General features: G+C 37.9%; 1 protein-coding gene across 9 annotated transcripts in view; it reads left to right on the forward strand.

The window, feature by feature from the left end:
• DMD (dystrophin) overlaps positions 1 to 23009 on the forward strand; it is a 2004766-nt gene that overhangs the window by 1378915 nt on the left and 602842 nt on the right. For all 9 annotated transcript variants that reach the window (XM_054005916.1, XM_054005912.1, XM_054005914.1 and 6 more), the window contains one exon: positions 2564 to 2728. In XM_054005916.1, the coding sequence (XP_053861891.1) occupies positions 2564 to 2728 (165 nt within the window). The remainder of the gene's footprint in view (positions 1 to 2563; positions 2729 to 23009) is intronic.

Here is a 23009-nt window from a genome sequence, read left to right on the forward strand (position 1 = left end):
AACCTTTCAGGAGTAGACTCAGATTTATATAGTGGACCTCTGTCTCTGATCACTTGTTTACTTTCAAGAATAATATCTCTGTTGAACTTGTTTATGTTAATATTAAAGTTTCTAAACATTGCAGATTAACATTCAAATGTTGTAAAAAAGATGAAGCTAATCTTCTGTGAAATTAATCCAGCGTCTGCATAGATATTGAATTAACACGTAAGGGAAATGGATGCATTTTTAATTGTTTTCCTTCACCTCAGGGGATATATGCTGTACTATGAGTGGAAGTGATTTTATTATACTTAACAAGATTAAGAGAAAACAAAAAGGGATTTGACTTATTGGTCAGATTTTATTAGATATTGGAGCAGTGGTTCTCCGCCTGTTTACCATTGTGGGCCGTATATGCAGCGTTCTGTGTTATTTGGGCCACACCCACACTATATATATACCTGTATATCTACCTGGGCCACAGCTGTGTGCTGATTGTGCCACAGGTTGTGAAGCACTGTGTTAGAGTATTAAGGAAAAACAGTAACAGTGACAATCATTTAACATATTGGGGAAATATATGAATGACAAAAACCTGTTGATGTTCTAAAATAAACTATATATAACAGTGTTATTCCTTTGATTTAGTCTAATTTATATTTTCAAATGGACTATTATTTGGAAAAACAAAGTGAAAGTTATTTGTCACGAGATTCATATTTTCCTCCCTTTATCTCAGCTGTGTTTTTCATAGAAACCTTCATTGCATTCTGGTCTCTAATGGTTTTAGATTTATTGTGTTATGTAAATAACGGAGATGAAAGATTAGTAGGTAGTATGCATCGGTAACATTTTTGTAGTCAGCCAATAGCATAGTAGTGCTTCCACTAATACAGTGTAACTCCAAAAGGAATATTGTGTTTATCAGATGCTTCCCTCATTTTGCTACTTTTAAAAGAGCCATTTTAGTAAAAGCCTGCTCTTAGAAATATGGGCCACAGGGAAGACTGATTTTCTTAATCTGCAGAGCAGACCCACTTTTTTTGTCCAAGTTGAATAATTAATTGCCACCCTTTTTAATACAACGTGAGCACCGCATTGGTTTAAAGGATGCTGGAAAGAAGAAAACTGTGATTTTTTTCTTTACTATTTTTATTTCCATCTTCTTCTTGTCTTAATTTCTAGCACTTCTATGTTGTGGATTAGTGCTATACCGTCTAGTACAGGGGTGGGCAAAGGTTTTGGCCTGAGGGCCACACCTGGGTGGGGTAATTGTATGCAGGGCCATGAATGCAGGGCTGGGGCAGGGGATTAGTGCGGGAGGGAGTGGGGGGGGGTGTGCAGTGTGCAGGAAGGCGTTCAGGGCAAGGGGTTGGGGCGCAGGAGGGGTGCAGGTGTACGAGGGAGCTCAGGGCAGGGGGTTGGGATGCCAGGAAGATGCGGAGTGCGGCGGGGGCTCAGGGCAGGGGGATTGGGTGCAGGAGAGTTGCGGGGTGCAGCAGGGGGCTCAGGGCAGGGAGTTGGGGTGCTGGAGGGTTGCGGGGTGCAGCAGGGGGCTCAGGGCAGGATGTGGGAGGGAGCTCAAGGCAGAGGGTTGCGGTGCAGGGTGCAGGAGGGGTTTGGGGTGTGGGCTCTGGTCTGGCACCACTTACCTGGAGTGGCTCCGGGCTGGCAGCGATGCGCAGCAGGGTTAAGGTGGGCTAACTGTCTGCCCTGGACTCATGCTGCTCCCAGAAGCGACCAGCACCACGTCCCTTCAGCCCCCGGGGGAGGGAAGGGCAGAGGGCTCTGCGCGCTACCCTCGCTTGCGGGTACCTTCCCCCAAGCTCCCATTGGCTTCAGTTCCCCGTTCCTGGCCAACGGGAGTGTGCGGGGCCTTAGTTTGCCCTCCCCTGATCTAGTAGCTCTTACTTTCTGATGCTATTGAGAATCGCTGTGGATAAATATGAACCTGCCTGAGGCTTTGCCTAAAAACTGAACAAGTAGAACTCAGACTAGAGACACAAGTAAATACATATACATTCCCCTTATTATTTTTCTATTTGTATTTGTACTTTTTTATCTGTACTTCCATATTCCAACCTGACTGGAAATGAGCAGAACTAAGGATCTTTTAAGAAAACATGTTCTCATGAGATTTCCAGATTTAAGAGGTTTAGATAGTTTGAATTAGCATCTGGACATTTGAATGTTTATCTGAACTTAGATGAACTGCCAGCCCCTTTCAGATTTGTATATTCATTATTAAAATATTATACTCAAAGTAAAAGGTTTTATACTGAAACAGTTTCACCTCCTGAGAAAACAACCTTCCTTTATGTAGCACACAGGAGTAGGTGTACATCTGAATAACTGAAAACATGAGAAATGTGACATCACTTGTTTTCCAGGGGGAGTGTTGTGGTAAATATATGCAACTGTTTAGTACAGTCCTTTAAAATGTGCATTTATTTCTTTAACTCAGCCACCCCCTGTGTGTGCATATGATTTATGCTCTCTTAACAATATAAAAGTGCACTATTATGTTGCTACATGTAGCTTATTTTTTTCTCTTTCAAACCAAATTTCTGGTATTTTTAAGGTATCCAAAGATCTACCGGAGAAAGAAAAAGAAATTGAGCATCTGCTAAATAATTTCACCCAGTTTGAACAACAGTTAAGTCAGCTGATATTGTGGGTATCTCCCATCAAGGATCAATTAGAACTTTACAACCAAGTGGGCCAACTAGGAGCTTTCAATATTAAGGTAATGTTTTCTTTTTTAAATTTCTGTATTTTTCACTGATAGAAAGTCAGCTCTACAATGAAATGTGGATTTTTTGTCCCTCCTTCCCTCTTATTCCTAAAAAGCAAAACATTTCTTGTGACATTGGCAGTGTAATTTGTGCAATCTGTTTGGTTTGCCATCATTTTCCACTGAGTTATGAAAAAAATAAAATTGTAATAAATACTTTCTACTTAAGAATCCAAAGAAGAAATATGACTCAAATATTGTTAATTGTCAGTGCACTGATAGGCGAATTAGCTGTGCAGCTCACGTTAACAATAAAGTCTCATGAAACAAGTTGAGAATAGTCCCCTAGACCTCTCGTATTAAAAATTCTATGCATTGATGCATTTTATTTATTTACTTATTCTTTTACCAGCAGATGCGAGGTTTAGAACAAATCATTGCAAAGGATAAATGTAAAGCTCTGGCAGCTTTATCTTTGAGAATATTTTTACCCTATTCTTTCATACCAGAGTAAGGACCTTGAATATTTGTGCTCTGAGAAATCTAAAGTAGTTATAAAACATCATGTATGGTATGGATTGGATTCTGCAAACCATTACTAGAGTAAGCAGTGGTTAATACTAGTGCTGTACCAATATCTTCAGTGAAATAACACTCAGGAATAAATATTTTATGTGGTGATAAGGTTTGTAAGTTCAAGTCCTGTATTGTGGTTAGATATAACTCAGCATATATAGGGTCATGTTTTGATACTCTTACTTACAGTGAAAAGTATCTAACTCTACAAAAAGCCTCATTGAAGTCATTAGGCCTACTTATGAAATAAAATACTACTCAATGCAAGCAATAGTATCTGACACCTGATGTGTAATCATGTGTAAAACAAAATATATGTTTGAATAGGATGAATGAATGATGTCAGAGAAATTAGATTTAAAAAAATCTATTACGATGATACAGTTTGTTGGGACTGCATCTAAATGGTTTCTGCATGTAGGACTGGGGATCATGACCCCTTCGGGACTGCATGGTTATTATGTGGGGGTCATGAGCTGTCAGTCGTCACCCCAAAACCCTGCTTCACCTCCAGCATTTATAATAGCGTTAAATATATATATAAAACGTGTTTTTAATTTATAAGGGGAGGGGGTTGCACTCAGGGGCTTGCTGTGTGAAAGGGGTCACCAGTAGAAAAGTTTGAGAACCACTGGAGCATTTGGATGTGTATGTGAAATAGATTGGGACACATCCCCAGCTAGTGAAAATTGGTTTAACGCCATTGAAGTCAGCAATTGAAATCAATGGAGTTTCAAGAGTTTATACTAGCTGAGGATCTGTCTCACTCTTTGATTAATGGTCAAGTGGAAGATTTTCTTAGATGTTGCTGTGTTTTGTATCAAAACACAATGTTTGGTGAAACAGCATTTCAAAAAAATTGTTCTAAGAATACAGTAGAATTATTCTTTTGCCTTGAATGAAGTGAAACTGTAATTATTTCCAAATAATTGAGTTGAGTTGAAGCTGTTTATTAATTTGGCTTAATTCTATTTCTTTTATACCAAAACACACAATCTCACAATCGATTTATATAAAACAGCTGATCTCAAGTCCTATAACTGACAGAATGAGTTCAGTTACAACATTGATTCCGACTTTGAAAGATATAAAATAGTTCAATTGCAAATGTCTTTATATATATAGTGAGCAAAGAATGTATTTATGTTTCTGCAAAAAAAATCTGTGTTTATCTCCTGTAATTTTAACAGATTTTATGCTTTATATTTGTATTATGTCCTTTCTGATGTTCTTTTCCATGGCCTCCATTACTGTCCAGAAGCATTTCATTGGAAATTGGCTAAATTGCTCTGAATTATAATAGAGTATTGCTTTCTTAATGTTTGTGAAAAGCCACATTCTGATTGGCTGTATGGGGCTTCTTTTGTGATGTCATAGTCATTCTCCATATGGAGCTCTGAAACAAAAAGACAAAAAATATTCCTATAATGCTGAATGGGTGAGGTAAAAATTTAATGGAGGGAGGGGATGAAAAGTGGCAAAGGCTGGTCCCTAAGCTTTCTCTCTCCAGTACCCTCGCTGTTTTTCCATTTCTCTGCCAGAGAACAATCTGCTTCTTTCCCGGTCTAGTTATTTATACCTAATCTATTTCTGTTTTATATACAGTGCTTCTCTCTCTCCATGACAGCTGCCTCTTCCCTTTTGTTGTGTACACACACACTTCCGTTCAATAAGAAGGGCTTCTTTTAGATTATAACATTATGTATAAACTGATTGAGAGCCTTAAACCAGCTACATGTTCTGCTAAGAGCAGCTTTGCCACAAATGGCAAGCAGAAAGGGAAGCAACAATTTATTTTTGAAGTCCCCCTGCTAGTGCATCTCCAGATGGGTGCTTCAGAGGGAAACCACTGCTTCCCTCTGCAGCCCGGTGATGCAGTGCACACAAGCTCCACCTTATCTGATGCTCCCTCATTCTCTACTTCATCACATTCCCGCCAAAGTTTGTTTGTTCCTGTAAACATGCATGTGAGCAACTTTGAAAATGATGGCATTACTCATCTGAGAAAAGTTACTTGTGTGCATGTGCTGTATTGGGCCCATAAATTGTAAGCTCCTTACCAAATGTATATATTTCTCTCACCATGTAAATGACATAATTGTAGTTTTATTGCATTATTAAGACTCCGAATTGTCCAGGGAACCTCACAAAACTAGAAAATTAACAATAAATCTCTAGAAGACAGTTAAGAAATGGTGCTGAAATATTTTTCCTACTAAATTCTCTTCTCCTTCTATTATGAAGCACTTTTCTTTGGAATGACATGTTTTAGAGCATCATCACCAACCTAAAATCAAACTTTTTTGTTTAAAGGGATTTCTTTAAATGTTAAATTAAAATCACACATGCTTCTAGAAGTAAACCCAGGTGGGAATTAGAAGGCAACTGGTGGATGTTTGCCCGAGGTTGTGTGCACTAGTAGGTTATTACTGCACTCCCTTTGTTGTGTTTTGTTGCTTTATTCACATATATTATTAACTAGTTGGTTTATGCACCTATTGTTGGAAGACCAAATAGATGTATCTGAAAATCTCTTCCTTCATGCCTGATGGAAAAGACTTTTAATGTATGATTTAAGGATACGTAGAATAAAGTATAATAGATTGCAAATGGATCATATAGGTCTATTTGTGTGCTGGATAGTGAACCTTCTGTTCAATTTTCATTGATTTTTTTTTATTCAGTTTGTCTGGCTTATCAGCCATTTATTTTTATTAAAATTGTATTGGTTTGTGGATAAAAGAATTCATTTTATAAGTAATGTTGGCATGAACAATTTTATTACTTTTTATTGTGGATGATATAGGACAGGGTCATTGACAAAGATGATTATTGGCATATAAAACATAATAGGTTTTTATCTGAATCCTCGTCTATGTCAATAGATTGAGTTTTAATGTCTTTAAAGCACACAGATTTATGCTTTGCTTAGTTTGTCACTTTCTTCAGTGCACTGAGCTAGCCCTTTACTAAAGATTTTGTATCTTAATGGATTGAAAGCAAATGTGGTATTTTAGGGATTATAATATTTGTATATGTAAGATGAAAGTTTTGGAATTGACTATTTTCTTAAAATATAGAAAAAAATCATACAATTATAGAAGTGTAGGATTGAAAGGGACCTGAATAGGTTAGTTCAGTGCCCTGCTCTCAAGGCAGGACACAGGATTAACTGAAATAAAGTAAATATAATTAAGAAGATAAATCATTAAACACAATTTCATAGGGACAAAACTAAAAAAAAAAAAAAATGGAAAGTAGAAAACAGGTAATATCCGTACATTGTGATTAGGTATGTGGAAGATAATCAGGGTAAATAGTTTTACAACCCACAACTGCCTGGCCCCAACCCAAATGTAAACAACATTTTATAGATTCTGTAATGTTGAGCAAGGTTAACGTTTTAAAATGGCCATTACAAACAGTAACGGCTTAAGGGCTGCACTAAGTCCCCAATTCAGCAAAGCACTTAAGCATGTGCTTAATTTTAAGCAAGTGAGTAATTCTCTTGCAGTCTATGGGAAATATATGTTTAGGATTAGGCATATGTTTAAATCCTGTACTGAATCAGAACCCAAAACTGATCTGTGATTGTGCATGCTATATGCCATCATTTTGTTGTTGCTATTTTGTTTGTACTTTGTGGGTTTTTTTTCTTTTAATCTTTTTGTGTTTTTTTTTTCTTTTAACCTTTTTGTGCCTGTAAACAAGATAAGGGGTACAGCAATGTTATTATGTGAGCTCTGATTTTCTAGTATGTAATATTTTTTGATAATCCACAATTAAAAATTTCTTGGAATTATTCATTTTAAACTCTAATGTTTATAAACATTAATGAGTGAAATATCATTATTCTTCTTTGAGTGGTGATCCCTATATGGATTCCAAAAGGGTGCGCATGTGCACCATGCACTGGGGCGGGAACGGTTTCCTAGCACTGTCCGTTCACCTGCCCATGTGTCCCCCTCATGTTTGCAGCTGAGTCTATAATAGGCCGTGCGGGTAAATGCTGCTCCATTTCCGACTTACTGCCTCATGGCTAGAGTTGGAACCCCTATTCCTTTGTGCTCTTAGCTTTGCTAAGAGAGTGATTTCCTGTCCGTTTCCCTTGTATATAGTTGTAGATAGTTTTTTGTGTTATGTAGTTGTAGTTACTCATAGATATATGGTGTCGTTTTTCACCCTATTTGGGTAACTCTGGCCTCCTGGGGACTATGCCCCAGGTTCCTGTCTTCAAGAACTGTGCCTCTTGCCTGTTCTCATTTTCAGTGAGCAATGAACACTAGTGCTGTCTGTAATACCTCGGTGAGGCCCACATTACCAACTGCGCTATTTGTAAATCATTCCCGCCCAAAATGTGGGAAGATCGAGAACTTCACCACTGGAAGCTTTTATTGGAAGAGGCCACATTCCCATGAGCGCATTCAGATCCGGAACCAACAGTGCACCACTCATCATTGATGGTCAATGCTCCTGTAAGCACCTCCCAGGCACCAGATCCGATGGTACCAAGACTGCTGGACAAGCCCTGCCATGAGAAGAAGTATGACATAGGCATAAGAGCAGATCCCCATCCATGACTGCTCAGTAATGCAGCGTTTCCTCCCTAAGCTGCATCAGATTGGGTGAGAAGTCATGTGTAGAGCCGACCAGACTGCTGCCTAAGTTTACCAGAATCAAGGATAAGGCAAAATGGAAGTGCAACCAGTGGTACTGTCGGCTGCCCCGGTACTCATTGGTGTATCTGCCACATACCCCACCAGGTCTGCTGACACCACCTGTACCCTCAGGATTGTCGCATATGACTCCCCACACTCACAGGTGCCTGGAACCACTGCTGTCAACAGAGGAGCTGCTCCTTCCATACCCATGGTCTCCATTTCTCTCTGCACTTCCACTCACCTGCTTCCTCCCCTCTCCAGTGAATGAACCATTGCTGCCACCACTGGGGCGAGAGGTCCCATTGCCACAGCACGGCCCTTCAGAACTGTCAGTGCTGCCATTTCCAGAACTGTCCTCGGAGTCCATATCCCTCAGTTTACAATCCCTTTGGTGTGGTGGTGTTATCCATAGGGCCCACTAATCCACCAATGGCCAAAGACCATTATTTTTGATGCTACTGGCCATCCTGGGATCTGTACCGGGGCCATGCGGCACCATTGGTGGCTTCTCATAGGCCATTCCCCACTCACCCTCCAGCGCCATATGTTTATGAGAATGAGGAAGAAGAGGTGGAACAAGTTCTGCCAGTCCCAACTGCTGCCTCTTCATCCCCAGACAAGGTGCTCATTCCTGCCTCACGCTCCCCACCAGACGACCACTTCCAGTACCAAGAACCACTCTAGTTGGTGGCGATGGATCTGGGGATCCCATTGGAGGAAGTCCAGGACACACAACATTTGCTCTGCTGGCGAAATATGATTTTCACAATTAAATTAAAGTAACAGAGTTCAAAGACCAGCTACCATGAGACAAAAACAGCAGCTCCAAGTGCTGTTGGATAAGGGGAGACTGCTGGCCAAGGTGGGCCTCCAGGTTGTTGTGGATGCGGCCAACATTGCCTCTTGGTCTGTGGCAACTGTGAACCACAGGAATTGGTGGCTGCAGTCATCCAGGTTCCCCAAGGAGATCCAAACCACCAAAGAGTATTTCTCCTTTTTTGACACACAAAAGCTCTTTAGTGAGAAAACAGACAAGACCCTCATTCTTTCAAAGACTCTGGTTCCTTAAAATCTACATTCTGGCCCCGAGGCGCAGAAAGCAGAAGTAGTCATTCCATCCCCGACCTCAAGACCTCTATCCGGCATACTTGTAACAGCAACAGGAGCCGCAACCTAGCTGACTCCGGTTGCAGAGGTCACAATACCCCACCTCTGCCACAACCACCTGCTTCACCCACTTGCACTAGGAATGGTGGTAGATTCCAGACATTACACCTTCTTTGGCCCGGGGAATAATGAACATCTATTTTCTTCTGATAAATATTCTTCCCATGATAAATCACTCAAATACCAAGGTAGTGAGCATAAAATAAATATTATTATTTAATTTAATAAATGTATGTCAAGATACTTCTCGTCACAAATAAAATGATACATAATAAATATAACTTGGCATAGACATAAATCCCACGTACTGAAAATCAGTGTAGGGATACCTAAATCAATTTGAAAAGACTTTATCCTTAACATTTGAGGAATAATTAATATAGCCTTTGACAGGTCAGTAAAATGAGGCCATCAAGTTTTTATGGCTAACATATGCTGTGTTGTGTACAAATTTTTGTTATTGTAGAAGGCAGCCAGGCTTAGTAACACAACTGGTCCCCGGACCATAAGTTAACACCACTGATTTAAACAGAGGTTTCCAAATACATGTTAAGTATTTAGTTTTAATAATTAACTTATTTCCCATTTAATAAATGAATAAGGATTTCACTAGGGATTAAAATCCATCTATAGTAATAGATAAACTTCACTGACTTTAGTAAACTTTTTCCCACAAACAGCCGAAGCTGGTATCTTTTTAAAATCTTAAAACTGTCTACATGCATCTGCATTTAAACGTGTATTTGTGAACTATAATTTAAAGCATTAGGAATAGATGATATGAAAAAACACAGATTAAAGATCAGTTATTATTAAAGTGGTTTTCTGATCTGAATGTGTGTGTGCATATTACATAGAATTCTTTTCCCTGTAGAAAGATTTCTCTTCCTCTAATCTGTAAATAAAAATGACACCCTTTACCCTGCAGGTTTTTCCTTAGAAATGGAAGAACAATAATTTATATAACTGCAAATGCTCAGTGAAAATTCCCCAAATCCCCATTTTCCTCTGTTCCCTGTTGTAATAGGTATGATTACAGTCACTGAATACCAACTACAATATTTTGATTACTACAGGCTGAACACTAGATGCAATAAAGACTAAAGAAGCTATGTGCATATACACAATTAGCTGTTCACAGCTTACTGTGAAATCTTACACAATTCATTGTTAGATCTGTATTTTGGTTGGGAGGGGAACCCACTGTTCATTTCGGGGGGGAGGGATAGCTCAGTGGTTTGAGCATTGGCCTGCTAAACCCAGGGTTGTGAGTTCAATCCTTGAGGGGGCCACTTGAGGGGGCAAAATCAGTACTTGGTCCTGCTAGTGAAGGCAGGGGGCTGGACTCAATGACCTTTCAGGGTCCCTTCCAGTTCTAGGAGATGGGATATCTCTATTTATTATTATTATTATTAATAATAAAATACAGACTACTATCTGTAAATATTTGTCTAGATACATGGAAGAGGAGAGGAATGCACCAGAATTTCTTGACTTTGCTGAAACAATTGAACATTGCAAAGAATTCTGCCAAATGGATAATATTGATAATATTTAACCAGTTGAAAGTGTTGTGGATTCCTAAACTAAAATTAACAAATGCTGCATAGAAAAATCCTATAGAAATAGTATACTATACTGAGATACAGTGATATTATAGAATACACATAGTTCCCATTATAAAAGATGATGGGAAAATACCAGTTTTAACTTTCGGTCTCCTTACTTTTGCATCTAGTTTATGTTGACTTTATTGTCAGTGCTAAGTGGGATTGTGTGAACAGTGCTACATACATTTTGTGAAGTACTCCTTTTCTCTGAAACTAATGATAATTTTCTGTCATCAGTGTGTTACTCAATTCTGATGGTCATCCAAAAAGTATTACTTAGGTCATAGCACATTATTACATATTTCAATTTGTCCTTATTGTTTTACAGGTAATGTGTTGATGCTATATTTAATCAATATCTGAAGGCTTTGTTATATACATTTTAAAAATCCACTACAGAAGTTGTATGTTCTATAGATCAGGAGTGCATAAAGTTAGCATCACTGATAGCTGCAGCAAAGTCCTTAAAGCCACATAATTTGCCTAAATATTTATTACATAAATCCTCACAGCTATAATATTTGTTCTTTCATCTTTGGTAAAGGAATAGAAGTTGTTGCATGTTCAAATTCACCAGGTAGGATTGCTAAATGCAACGGTTTATTTCTCTGCAGACCATGTATACTCTTTAGCTCCAATTTTGGAAATCCCATATAGGTGTTTGACTTTGTTTAGACTGAAGCTGAGGTGTCTAAAGGCTAATTATAGGCTTACATTTTGAGCACAGCAGAAGTCTACTTCAAATTTACACCATTAGTTTTACTGCATGCAGTTCCAATTCAAACCAGAAAGCAAATAAATGTATTATTTTTAAAATAGCATGATTTTTATGGGCCTGATTTTTGAATGCTTGAAATTGGCAGTACTCATTTAAGGATGTGGTTAACTTTAGGCATATGCTTAGATCCCATTCAAGTCAATGGAACTACTACATTCATAAAATTAAGTATGTGCTAAAGTGCTTTAGTGAATAAGGGCATTAAGTAGGCATACAATATGGGCATGTTGAAAATCCCCATATCATTTCAATTTAGACTTCCCAATAAAACATACTGGATTTCAGATACATGTGCAAGCCCTCTAATAACCTTTTACACCTAGTATATTCAACTCCAGCTGTAGACATATTATGTATTTGATATACTTGGTATTTCCCAATAATGCACTATTACAAGTATACAGCTATAGACCCATACACTGCATTAACAGTAGTGCTATTAACAATTTGTGGAGGCTAGAAAAATATCAGAAGCTAGTTGTTAAAGCATTAGCATTTATGGTCTGTAAATACTTTCCTGCTGAATCTTTTGTTGAGTTATGTGAACTTCACCTGCTGGGAAAAATTATGGTTCCTAAAGTAGTTAAATTAAGCAGTGATGTTTAATTACCTCAAAAAAGAATATTTGTTTCAGAAGCTTGAGAACAAAATGTCAGAAGACTAACCAACTCCATTTCCCCTTTGCTGTGTTTTCTCTGACTATTTTTCCTTCTAATCCCAATAATATTTATTTATTTTTTAATGTATTAAGTGTTTTTATTGCTGCTTTCCACATCATTAATACCATATACACTGGGGTTTGGGAGAAAATACCTTTGGGGAGGAGTGTGAGGTAGGTTGTTTTGCTGTTTACCGACTTTTGTTTTGTTATGTTTTTGTTCCTATTTTGGGGCAGAATAGTTGTGAGAGGCAGAAGAAGGGAAGGCATTTGGTTGTCTTGGCTGGGACTCTCTCCCTCCGACTCCTGCTTTGGTTTTATTTCTTTCCTTCTTTCTTTCTTACTGTCTATATCACCTTGGAAGTATTTACATGAATATAACATATATTTGAACACTAGAAACACTAATTTCTAAATTCAACCACGGAAAAAATATTATATTTTTAAAAGTTAAGAATGAAGTGATGAACATCGCAATTCTTGCTGTGTCTATTAGAGAAATAATATGAAAACTGTATGGAAACCTTAACGAAAAGGGGAATAAGTGGACTCATTGGTCATTTGAAAGAGGTGCGTTGCTAGTGGATGGAATCACCTGAGATGGAACGTTGAAGAGATAGGAGTGGATGGTCCTTGTACATTCTTGTGGGGAGGGATTTCTTTGCTAGAATCTAAACATTCTAGAAGATGGGCAGGACATCTGCTAATGTGGTTCTCTATAAAAATTTGCTAGCTTAACATATTCTTTAATCTTCAGTGTTCGCAGAATTCAATTCACTAGGTGGTTATTTCTGATTTTACCTGCATTAAATATGAAAGTTCCTGGTCAACACCACAAATGGGGGATTAGTGTTTAGTGATTACCAAACATCAAATATGAATTTATCTGATTAAACATGCCTGAAGTTTAAGGAAGTGGTAAGAAACAATCAATTGAATGGCAGAAGTAATGAAAATACCTCATTCAAAATGTAAACATTACTAAAGGTTGTAGTAACATGGACAGGATTTGTGCCCATCTTAAAAAGTGCAAACAGGCAGTTTCATCACACTCTTCAAGATTTAATATGGCTTTAAATATATTTTTTCTGTTGAAGTGAAAGATTTTAGAATATCAATGAGTTTGATCCTGCAAATGAGACATTTTCAGTGCCATGGTAGCCATAAATGAACATCACTAAATCAGTACAAAGTCAGCTGAAGAGAAGAAAAATAAACCTCCCTGAAAAAGAAACTCATTCTCCCTCAAGTCATATCCTCATGTAAATCATCCTTTCAGGCAGAACCCAGAATAAGTGTGTCGTGCAATATACTCTGATGACAAACAAAAATAGAGTCTTTTGAAACAATAGGCACCTCCATGGAAAACAACTTGCTCTCTCTACTCAGATGCACAAATAGGAATTCATATCTTTCATATGGTACTGGTGAAGAGTTAAAACAATAGAGAGTCCTGACACAAACGTTTTTGATGGCTTCAGTTAACCATTTTTTTTAAAATCACATCGACTTACTGTTTCTCTTTTCATCACAATAGATTGCAATCTTAACCCTCATCTTTTATGATTCTGCACTGGCCCAAATACATGTATGTTTAGCTTGATACACTTAATGCTGGAAAACAACAGGTTTTCAGATTTTCTTGAATTTAATTGAAAATTGTAGGGTCATCTGCTTTCCTTTTCACAGGCTCACTTACATAAATGTCACAACATAAGTATGGTACTATACAACTATTTGAGTTTAGTAGTGTTCATTTTTAATATTTTCAGTTACCTGCCATTAACTCACTAAGTCTAGTAAGAGCACATAAAGGATCTTTATAGTAGATATGGACAAAAATACTAAAATGCTTGGAACTGATTGATGTCCTCAATAAGCATGTTATCAACTGGGGACCATTGCACCAGCCAGAATGGCCACAGTTGATGATGTCACATTAGCCATTGTGTAGTGAAGTTCCCAGATCTGGCTCAATCCTGCAATTCCATGAATCTCTGGAGTGGCCCTGTGGGCAGCACCAAATAGGATCAAGGCATGCACCCCTTTGCACATTGATTGAGAGTTTTAACGCGTGATATGCTTGGATATTTTTGTCCATCCTGGTGTCATGCCCAAAAACATGCCGTACTGCTTTTGAATTTAGTGTTGATTGAAGGAAGAGATTATGACATTTCACACAAAGTCAAGCCACATTTTGTTCAGGATGTGGTGCTGACAGTGCATATGGAATGCCTCTAGCAGCTCTTAAGTCTGCCTGTAAAGAGGGTCCAGGTTTTTGACCCATATAGCAATACAGATATTACACAGGTTTGAAAGATCCTGAACTTTGTCTTAGAGCAAAAATGTTTTGCATCCATAAGCGAGACATGGACTTCATACAGGAGTCAGTGAGACTTATTAATCAAAGAATGTCTGGTTTTCTGTGACCACTTGAAGCCTAAATAGATGAACTCATCAACACGCTCCGTAGTACTTGGCCTCATCTGCACTGGGGGTGTATGATGGCCCAGCACCAATGTTCTGGACCTTGCTCTTCTGCCATGAGATGTTCAACCCTGTGGTGTGGGCAGCTCCTTGGAGACCTTGGTGGGTGGGCTGAACTTCTTTGATTTCTCCACAAGCATGACATGCATTTGTCAGTAAACGTTTCTTGACTTGACTTAATTCCAATGTGTGGAGCAGCAAATCCTAATATCCAGTTGATAGCCTGACAGAATAGTGCCGGGGCAAGAATTCATCACTCTCACACTCTTGAGGTTAAGTATCAGAGGGGTAGCCATGTTAGTCTGAATCTGTAAAAAGCAACAAAGGGTCCTGTGGCACCTTTAAGACGAACAGAAATATTGGGAGCATAAGCTTTCATGGATAAGAGCCTCACTTCTTCAGATGCAAGAAGAAGTGCGGTTCTTACCCACGAAAGCTTATGCTCCCAATACTTCTGTTCGTCTTAAAGGTGCCACAGGATCCTCTGTTACTCTTGAGGTTGTGCAGAAAGGTAGCAAAAGCCATTGAATCAGTGTGCGCTCTTGCACTAGTACTGGTGTGAAGATCACGCTCCAGATCATCTGGAACTGATTGGTGCAAGGTATGTATTAAAATTGCGTGAATGTTATATCAATGAGTATTCTGAACAGGCATGAAACTAATCACATTACTGTGGAAATTACTCTGTTTAAAAATGGTGTTTTGGGGAGATGAAGTCAAAACCTTTCCATTATAATTTCCAGTGTGAAAATATAATTACAACCAAAGCATAGAAGTTCTATAATCTTCAGGTGGCATTGCTAGAAAACAGATTTCCTTCTGCCAAATAAGTACATCTAATTGGAAGTTACCTTTTCCACACTCTGTTGGCCCTTCTCTGCTAAGCATTCTAAAATATTTATCTCATGCAATTTTCTACTTCTTTTCCAAGTTCAAAACTCAAATAAATGGAATATCCTCAGGGTTTTTTAAATAACAATAATACTTTGCACTTCTATAGCGTCTTTCATCTGATGTCTTCAAAGTACTTTAGAACCATAAGAGCAAGTATTTCTACTATATTAAAACAAAACTGCTTTCACACTGTGGAGTGTTATTCACAATATTAATTCTTCCTTCCTTGACCTTACTGTGTACTTTAATGGAAAAAATGCTCACTAAAAGATTGATGAAAAATGAGAATCATCTCCCATCTTGTTACCCTTGCAGCTACTGCCCTTCTTTTTACTTTGGTGTTCAATCTTTAAAACCCAGGAGTTATTTTTATCTATATAAGGTCAATAGTTTTGAACTGTCTAGAGAGATTTTAATAAGATCTTGTTTTCCAATTAAAGTATCATCATGTTCAATAGTTTGATGTAATTTTACTTTTTGGCAAAAAAGCTAAAAACATTATTGGGTAGTTTTATTTAAAAAAAAAATTCCTCAGAAGAGCTGCCTCCAGAAATCTAGAAAATCTTTTAATAATCAAGAAAACAAGCAGCTATTTCTTCAACATTACTGATGAACATCTTAAGTGAATGTTTATTTTCAATCAAGTATTCTTCCATTATGAGACATTATTAGTTTCTGATGCCCAGTGAAATGTTATTTAGTGAATACATAATTCAGAGATCAAATTTTAGGGGAGGAAACGATGCAGAATGAATTGAAATGGACCTTTAAGTGGATAAAATAATTACCAGATGCGTTTATAATATAATCTTGCCAGTAGCTGATGTCCTTTTAATTATAGTTTTTGAATATCAGTGATCCAGAACATGGAGAGGATATGAAAAAAAAAAATAGACAGCCTTCTGAGCTATGATAGAGTGGTGTGGTTTTGGCCTTTTCATCAGGTGGCATTGTCTAGATTAAGTGGATCTGATAGTCAAATCCTGTTTAAAGTATTTTCAAAATAAAATATGATAGTAATTTGCTGATGTCACTCTGGATGATGCAGACAGAAAACCTAACACAATGGTGATTGGATTAAAGGTCAAGTCTGCAACTTCTATTGATATATAGTCACTTTTACTGCAGTCTTACCTTGCAGCCAATAGTTAATAATCATAAAGCTCAAAACCACCCAATTTGGTCCCCGGACCACAAGTCATAGGCCCCAACCATACCAAGACTGGGGAGGCTGATTGCAATTTTAAAAAGCAACACAACAATTCCCTCATATGTTTTATTTTCCTAGGTCTGTAATTTTTTCCCCCATTGAATTAACAAATTTGCTCCCTATAAAACATTTAATATCTTCACAACTTAAAACAATCTTAGTAAAATGATGCATTTATTTTAGATGAAGGAAATTGAAATTGCTCGTTTAGGACACTGAAGAGTCAGCAGTTTAGCATACTAATGAATCTTCATATTATCTACTTTTTATGTTGCATAACTAGAGACTTTTCTTACTCTAATCAGGATGAACAAAGATATATACTAAAATTATTAACACTATTTTAAAAGCCAATAACATATATTCAGATAATGTTAATTATTTGACTTAACTTCACACGTGCCTTCCCCACAATTAAGCCATCAAATATAAGATTAAGCCTTAATTTGCATTGTATAAATGTATTTATATAGCTCTGAAATGTTGACTTCAGTTTACCTAATGCTTATATATTGTTGCAATATGTGATATGTGAGATCACCCATAGTTAGAGCATCCAGACCATTTTATTCTTTTAGCCAGTGCTGCGCTGTAATATTTATTGGTACACCAGGGCTAGAGTCTAGATGGCCCAGTACCAAATGTTTTAGACTTCTAAACACCTTATCAAAGGAGAAGTGAATTATGTTAATACATTAATAACAGAGCACTGTGCCCTTTATCACAATGATCTGTATACATTTCATTGTGGGTCTTGGCAGCAGGTTACTTACACAAAAGTTTTGTCTTTTTTTTTAAAGTGTAAACTTAAAATAAGGTAAATGAAATATATCAAAGGGATAAATTCCAGGGAGGGAGAGGAATTATTTAAACTCAGTACCAATGTGGACACAAGAACAAATGGATATAAACTGACCATCAGGAAGTTTAGACTTGAAATTAGACGAGGGTTTCTAACCATCAGAGGAGTGAAGTTCTGGAATAGCCTTCCAAGGGGAGCAGTGGAGGCAAAAGACATATCTGGTTTCAAGACTAAGCTTGATAAGTTTATGGAAGGGATGGGATGATGGGATGGCCTAATTTTGGAGATTAATTGATCTTTGACTATTAGCGGTAACTATGCCCAATGGCCTGTGATGGGACACTAGATAGGATGGGATCTGAGTTACTACAGAGAATTCTTGCCTGGGTGTTTGGCTGGTGAGTCTTGCCCACATGATCAGGGTTTAGCTGATCGACATATTTGGGGTCGGGAAGGAATTTTCCTCTACGGCAGATTGGCAGAGTCCCTGGGGGTTTTTCACCTTCCTGTGCAGCGTGGGGCACGGGTCACTTGCTGGAGGATTCTCTGCACCTTGAAGTCTTTAAACCACAAGTTGAGTACTTCAGTGGCTCAGACATAGGTCAGGGGTTTGTTACAGGGAGTGGATGGGTGAGATTCTGTGGCCTGTGTTGTGCAGGAGGTCAGACTAGAAGATCATAGTGGTCCCTTCTGACCTTAAAGTCTATGAGTCTATGAAATATTGTAATAAAATCATGGCCTTTTCCTCAAAGATGCTCTACTCTAGTTTCACAGAGGCCCAGCTCTAACTTCAAAAACTAGCTCTCTTTCTTGGATGAAGTCAACTGAAAAAAGGAAAATATTCTTCTCAGTGGCAGATAAATAGTGAAGTTAATCAATTATTCTCTTTAAAGTTTAGCATGCTCTGTAATTAATGCCACAGTCCTGGGAAATAATTCAACACAGCTCCGGCTTTGACTTAGTCATAGAATTGTAGGACTGGACGGGACCTCAAGTAGTCTTCTTGTCCAGACCCTGCACTGAAGGCAGGACTAAGTATTATCTAGACCATCAACTGACAGGTGACAGTCTAACCTGCTCTTAAAAACCTCCAGTCACAGAGATTACACAACCTCCCTGGGCAATGTATTCCAGTGTTTAACATCCCTAACAGTTAGGAAGTTTTCCCTAATGTCCAACCTAAACCTCTCTTGCTGCAGTTTAAGCCCATTGCTTCTTATCCTATACACAGAAGTTAACGAGAACAATTTTTCTCCCTCCTCCTTGTAACAATCTTTTATGTAGTTGAAAACTGTTATCATGTCCCCCCTTAGTCCTCTCTTCCCCAGACTTAACAAACCCATTTTTTTCAATCTTTCCTCATAAATCATGTTTTTTAGACCTTTGATCATTTTTGTTGCTCTTCTCTCAACTTTCTCCAATTTGTCCACATCTTTCCTGAAATGTGGCGCCCAGAACTGAACACAGTACTCTAGTTGAGGCTGTATCAGTGTGGAGTAGAGCGGAAGAATTATTTCTCATGTCTTGCTTACAACACTCCTGCCAATACCTTCCACAATGATATTTGCTTTTTTGCAACGTTACACTGATGACTCATATTTAGCTTGTGATACAGTATGACAACCACATCCCTTCCAAAGTATTCCTTCCTAGGCAGTCATTTCCCAATTTGTATGTGTGCAATTGATCGTGCCTTCTTACGTGAAAGGAGTGCTTTGCATTTGTCCTTATTGAATGTTATCCTATTTACTTCAGACCCTTTCTCCAGTTTGTCAGGACCATTTTGAATTTTAATCCTATCCTTCAAAGCATTTGCAACAGCTCCCAGCTTGGTATCCTTCACAAACTTTATAAGTGGACTCTCTATGCCATTATCTAAATCATTGATGAAGATATTGAACTGAACCAGACAAGGACCAATCCCTGAAGAACCTCACTTTATTTTCTCTTCCAGCTTGACTGTAAACCACTAATAACTACTCTCTGGTCATGGTTTTCCAACCAGTTATGCACCCATCTTATAGTAGCTCCATCTAGGTGGTATTCCCAAGTTTGTTTATGAGAAGGTCACACGAGACAGTATCAAAAGTCTTCCTAAAGTCAAGATATACTACATCTACCACTTTCCCCCATCCACAAGGCTTATTACCTTATCAAAGAAATCTATGAGGTTGGTTTCAAGTGAGTTGTTCTTGATAAATCGATGCTGACTGTTACTTATCACCTTATTATCTTATAGGTGCAAATTGATTGCTTAATTATTTGCTCGATTATCTTTCTGGGTACTGAAATTAAGCGGACTTGTCTGTAATTCTCTAGGATGTCCTAATTCACCTTTCTATAGATTAGCACTATATTTGCCCTTTTCCGGTCCTCTGGAATCTCTCACGTCTTCCATGACTCTTCAAAGATAATCGCTAATGGCTCAGATATCACCTCAGTCATCTCCTTGAGTATTCTAGGATGTGTTTCATCAGACCCTGGTGACTTGAAGACATCTAACTTAAGTAATTTTTAACTTCTTTCCCTATTTTAACCTCAGACCCTACCTCATTTTCACTGGTGTTCTCTATGTTACATGTCCAATCACTACTAAACTTTTTAGTGAAAACTGAAACAAAAAAATTGTTTAGCACTTCTGCCATTTCCACAATTTCTGTTATTGTTTTCCCCCTTCATTGAGGAATGAGCCTATCCTTCCTTGGTCTTCCACTTCTTCTAATGTATTTGTAGAATGTTTTCTTTTTACCCTTTGTCTCTAGCTAGTTTAATCTCGCTTTGTGCCTTGGCCTTTCTAATTTTATCCCTATGTGCTTGTGTTTGTTTATATTCATCTTTTGTACTTTGACCTAGTTTCCACATTTTGTAGGACTTTTTTTTTTTTGAGTTTCAGGTCACTGAAACTCAAAAAGCCAGGTTAAGCCAGGTGGTCTCTTGCTATACTTCCTATCTTTCCTACATGATGGGATAGTTTGCTCTTGTGCCCTTAATAAAGTCTCCTGGAAAAATTGCCAACTCTCTTGAACTGTTTTTCCCCTTAGATTTGCTTCCCGTGGGATCTTACCTATCAACTCCCTGAGTTTGCTAAAGTCTCCCTTCTTGAAATCCATTATCTTTATTGTGCTGTTTTCCCTCTTAGCATTCCTTAGAATTATGAACTCATTTCATAATCACTTTCACCCCACCTGCCTTCCACTTTCAAATTCTCAACCAGTTCCTCCCTATTTGTCAAAATGAAATCTAGAACTGCCTCTCCTCTAGTAGCTTTCTCCACCTTCTGAACTAAAAAATTGTCTCCAATACATTCTAAGAACTTGTTGGATAACCTGTGCCCTTCTGTGTTATTTTCCCAACAGATGAATGGGTATTTGAAGTTCCCCATCACTACCAAGTCCTATGCTTTGGATGATTTTGCTAGTTGTGTAAAAAAAGCCTCATCCACCTCTTCTTCCTGGTTAGGTGGTCTGTAGTAGACCCCTACCAAGACTTTACTCTCATTTTTACTCCTTTTATCCTTACCCAGAGACTTTCAACAAGTCTGTCTCCTATTTCCATCTGAACCTCTGCCCAAGTTTTATATACATAGCAACACCTCCTCCCTTTTTTCCCCCTGCCTGTCCTTCCTGAGCAACCTGTACCCTTCTATACCAATATTCCAGTAATTATCCCACTAATTCTATGATGCTAACCATGCCAAACTTGTGTTTACTTACTAGCATTTCTAGTTCTTCCTGCTTATTCCCCATATTTCTCACATTAGTAAACATACATCTAAGATACTTATTTGATTTCCCCTCTATGTTCTCTCTTCTCTCTCCCTTATCCCTGCTACAAGAGCCCATGCTCCCTCCCAGATTCCAATCCTTCTCCCAGGGCTTCATGTTTTTTACTTACCTGTGGGCTTTTGTCTCCTTTCCCCATCAAATCTAGTTTAAAGCCCTCCTCACTAAAGTTAGCCAGTCTGTATTCAAAGATGCTCTTTCCCTTCCTCGTGTCTTCTTTCATTGGTAACTGATAATTCATCTAGTCAGAATACAGTAGTCAGTAGACTTTGAACCTGCCTGTAGTCAATAAGCACCTGTGACCCAGATTCTAATGGTGTTTTGATTATTCCATATGTTATTTCAGATGGCACAAGCTAGCAGTGCGGGGAATCCAGTAATATCGGATGACAAGTTAAAGGCTGCAAAACATCAGTGACTACTTAAATAAGCCTAATGGATCATATTTGATTCAGTTCCATGCAGAGATTATACAAAATGGGCAAACCGCTATTCTAAACAATCCCAATTCAAGGGATTCATTGTCTTTGCACAGGGAACTAGTGACTTCCTATGTATTCATGTAGCTCATAGCACAGTGGGGCCCCAACTAGTTTGGAGCTTTTGGGTGCTACCACAATACCTATATACAATACCTATACACCTATATACACTCATCTTTTGTGATGCATTATTTTAACTCCAGATATTACACCTGTTTTGTCTCTCCTCTAATTCCATATAATTTAAGTCTACCCAATAGTCACTGCAGATACCAAAGTATTAACTACAGTTGAGTCCCAAACCAAAAATTCATAGGGTATCTTTTTAAAATTCATAGGTGATGTTTCATGTGTCTGTTATGGAACCATTGTATTGTAACTATTTACAAGACAAATGAATGAAAATATCAGTACTTTTACTTCTTACACTGGTTTTCAAGGAAAAAAAAGAATATAGTTTGAAAGAAAACTTATTTGTCCATGAAAAAGTACAGAATAGCAGTTTTATCCTGCAAATAGATTATAGTCAACCTCTTTCCAGTTTGTATAAAAAAAATCAGGTAGTGTTTCTCAAATAAAAAAGTATTTTCCAATGTTGGTAAGAAAAATGTGCTGTCAACAATTCTTTTTACGTTTGTAAAAATCTAATAACTATACCAGCTGTCAGAATGCATGGAATCAAAGACCTTTTAAACAGGATGTGTGTATTATAGAAGCCAAATACCTCAATAGACAAACAGGCTTGAGTCCTAATGTCTTATACAGTACCTTGTTTACTATGAGCCATACCATAACTGGATTTCTATAACCCAAAGCACACAGGTATCCAATATTTGCATAATATACTGCACGTAAACATATCGTTACAACTACACATTAAAGAATAAACATCAGTCAGCCATTCTCAAATGTCTTTCCAAGATTCTTGTTTGACTTGATGTCCTCAACCATAATTGAAGATATCACTAACAGGGAAATGTACTTACATTACTACCAGTAACTCATAGTGACTATAGCTTTCAAATTAGTATTTGTTACAACACAGGTCATGCCAAGGCAATGCCCAAGAGACATCATTGAAGAACTGAATTGTATTGGCTTTTGAAGTGAGATAACTTGTTAGCAACATATTTCACCTTAAAGATATTTTTGAATAAAACCATCTACATACCATGGCCAGTAGCCC

The sequence above is a fragment of the Malaclemys terrapin genome, chromosome 1 (assembly GCF_027887155.1).
Source record: "Malaclemys terrapin pileata isolate rMalTer1 chromosome 1, rMalTer1.hap1, whole genome shotgun sequence".
NCBI lineage: Eukaryota > Metazoa > Chordata > Testudines > Emydidae > Malaclemys > Malaclemys terrapin.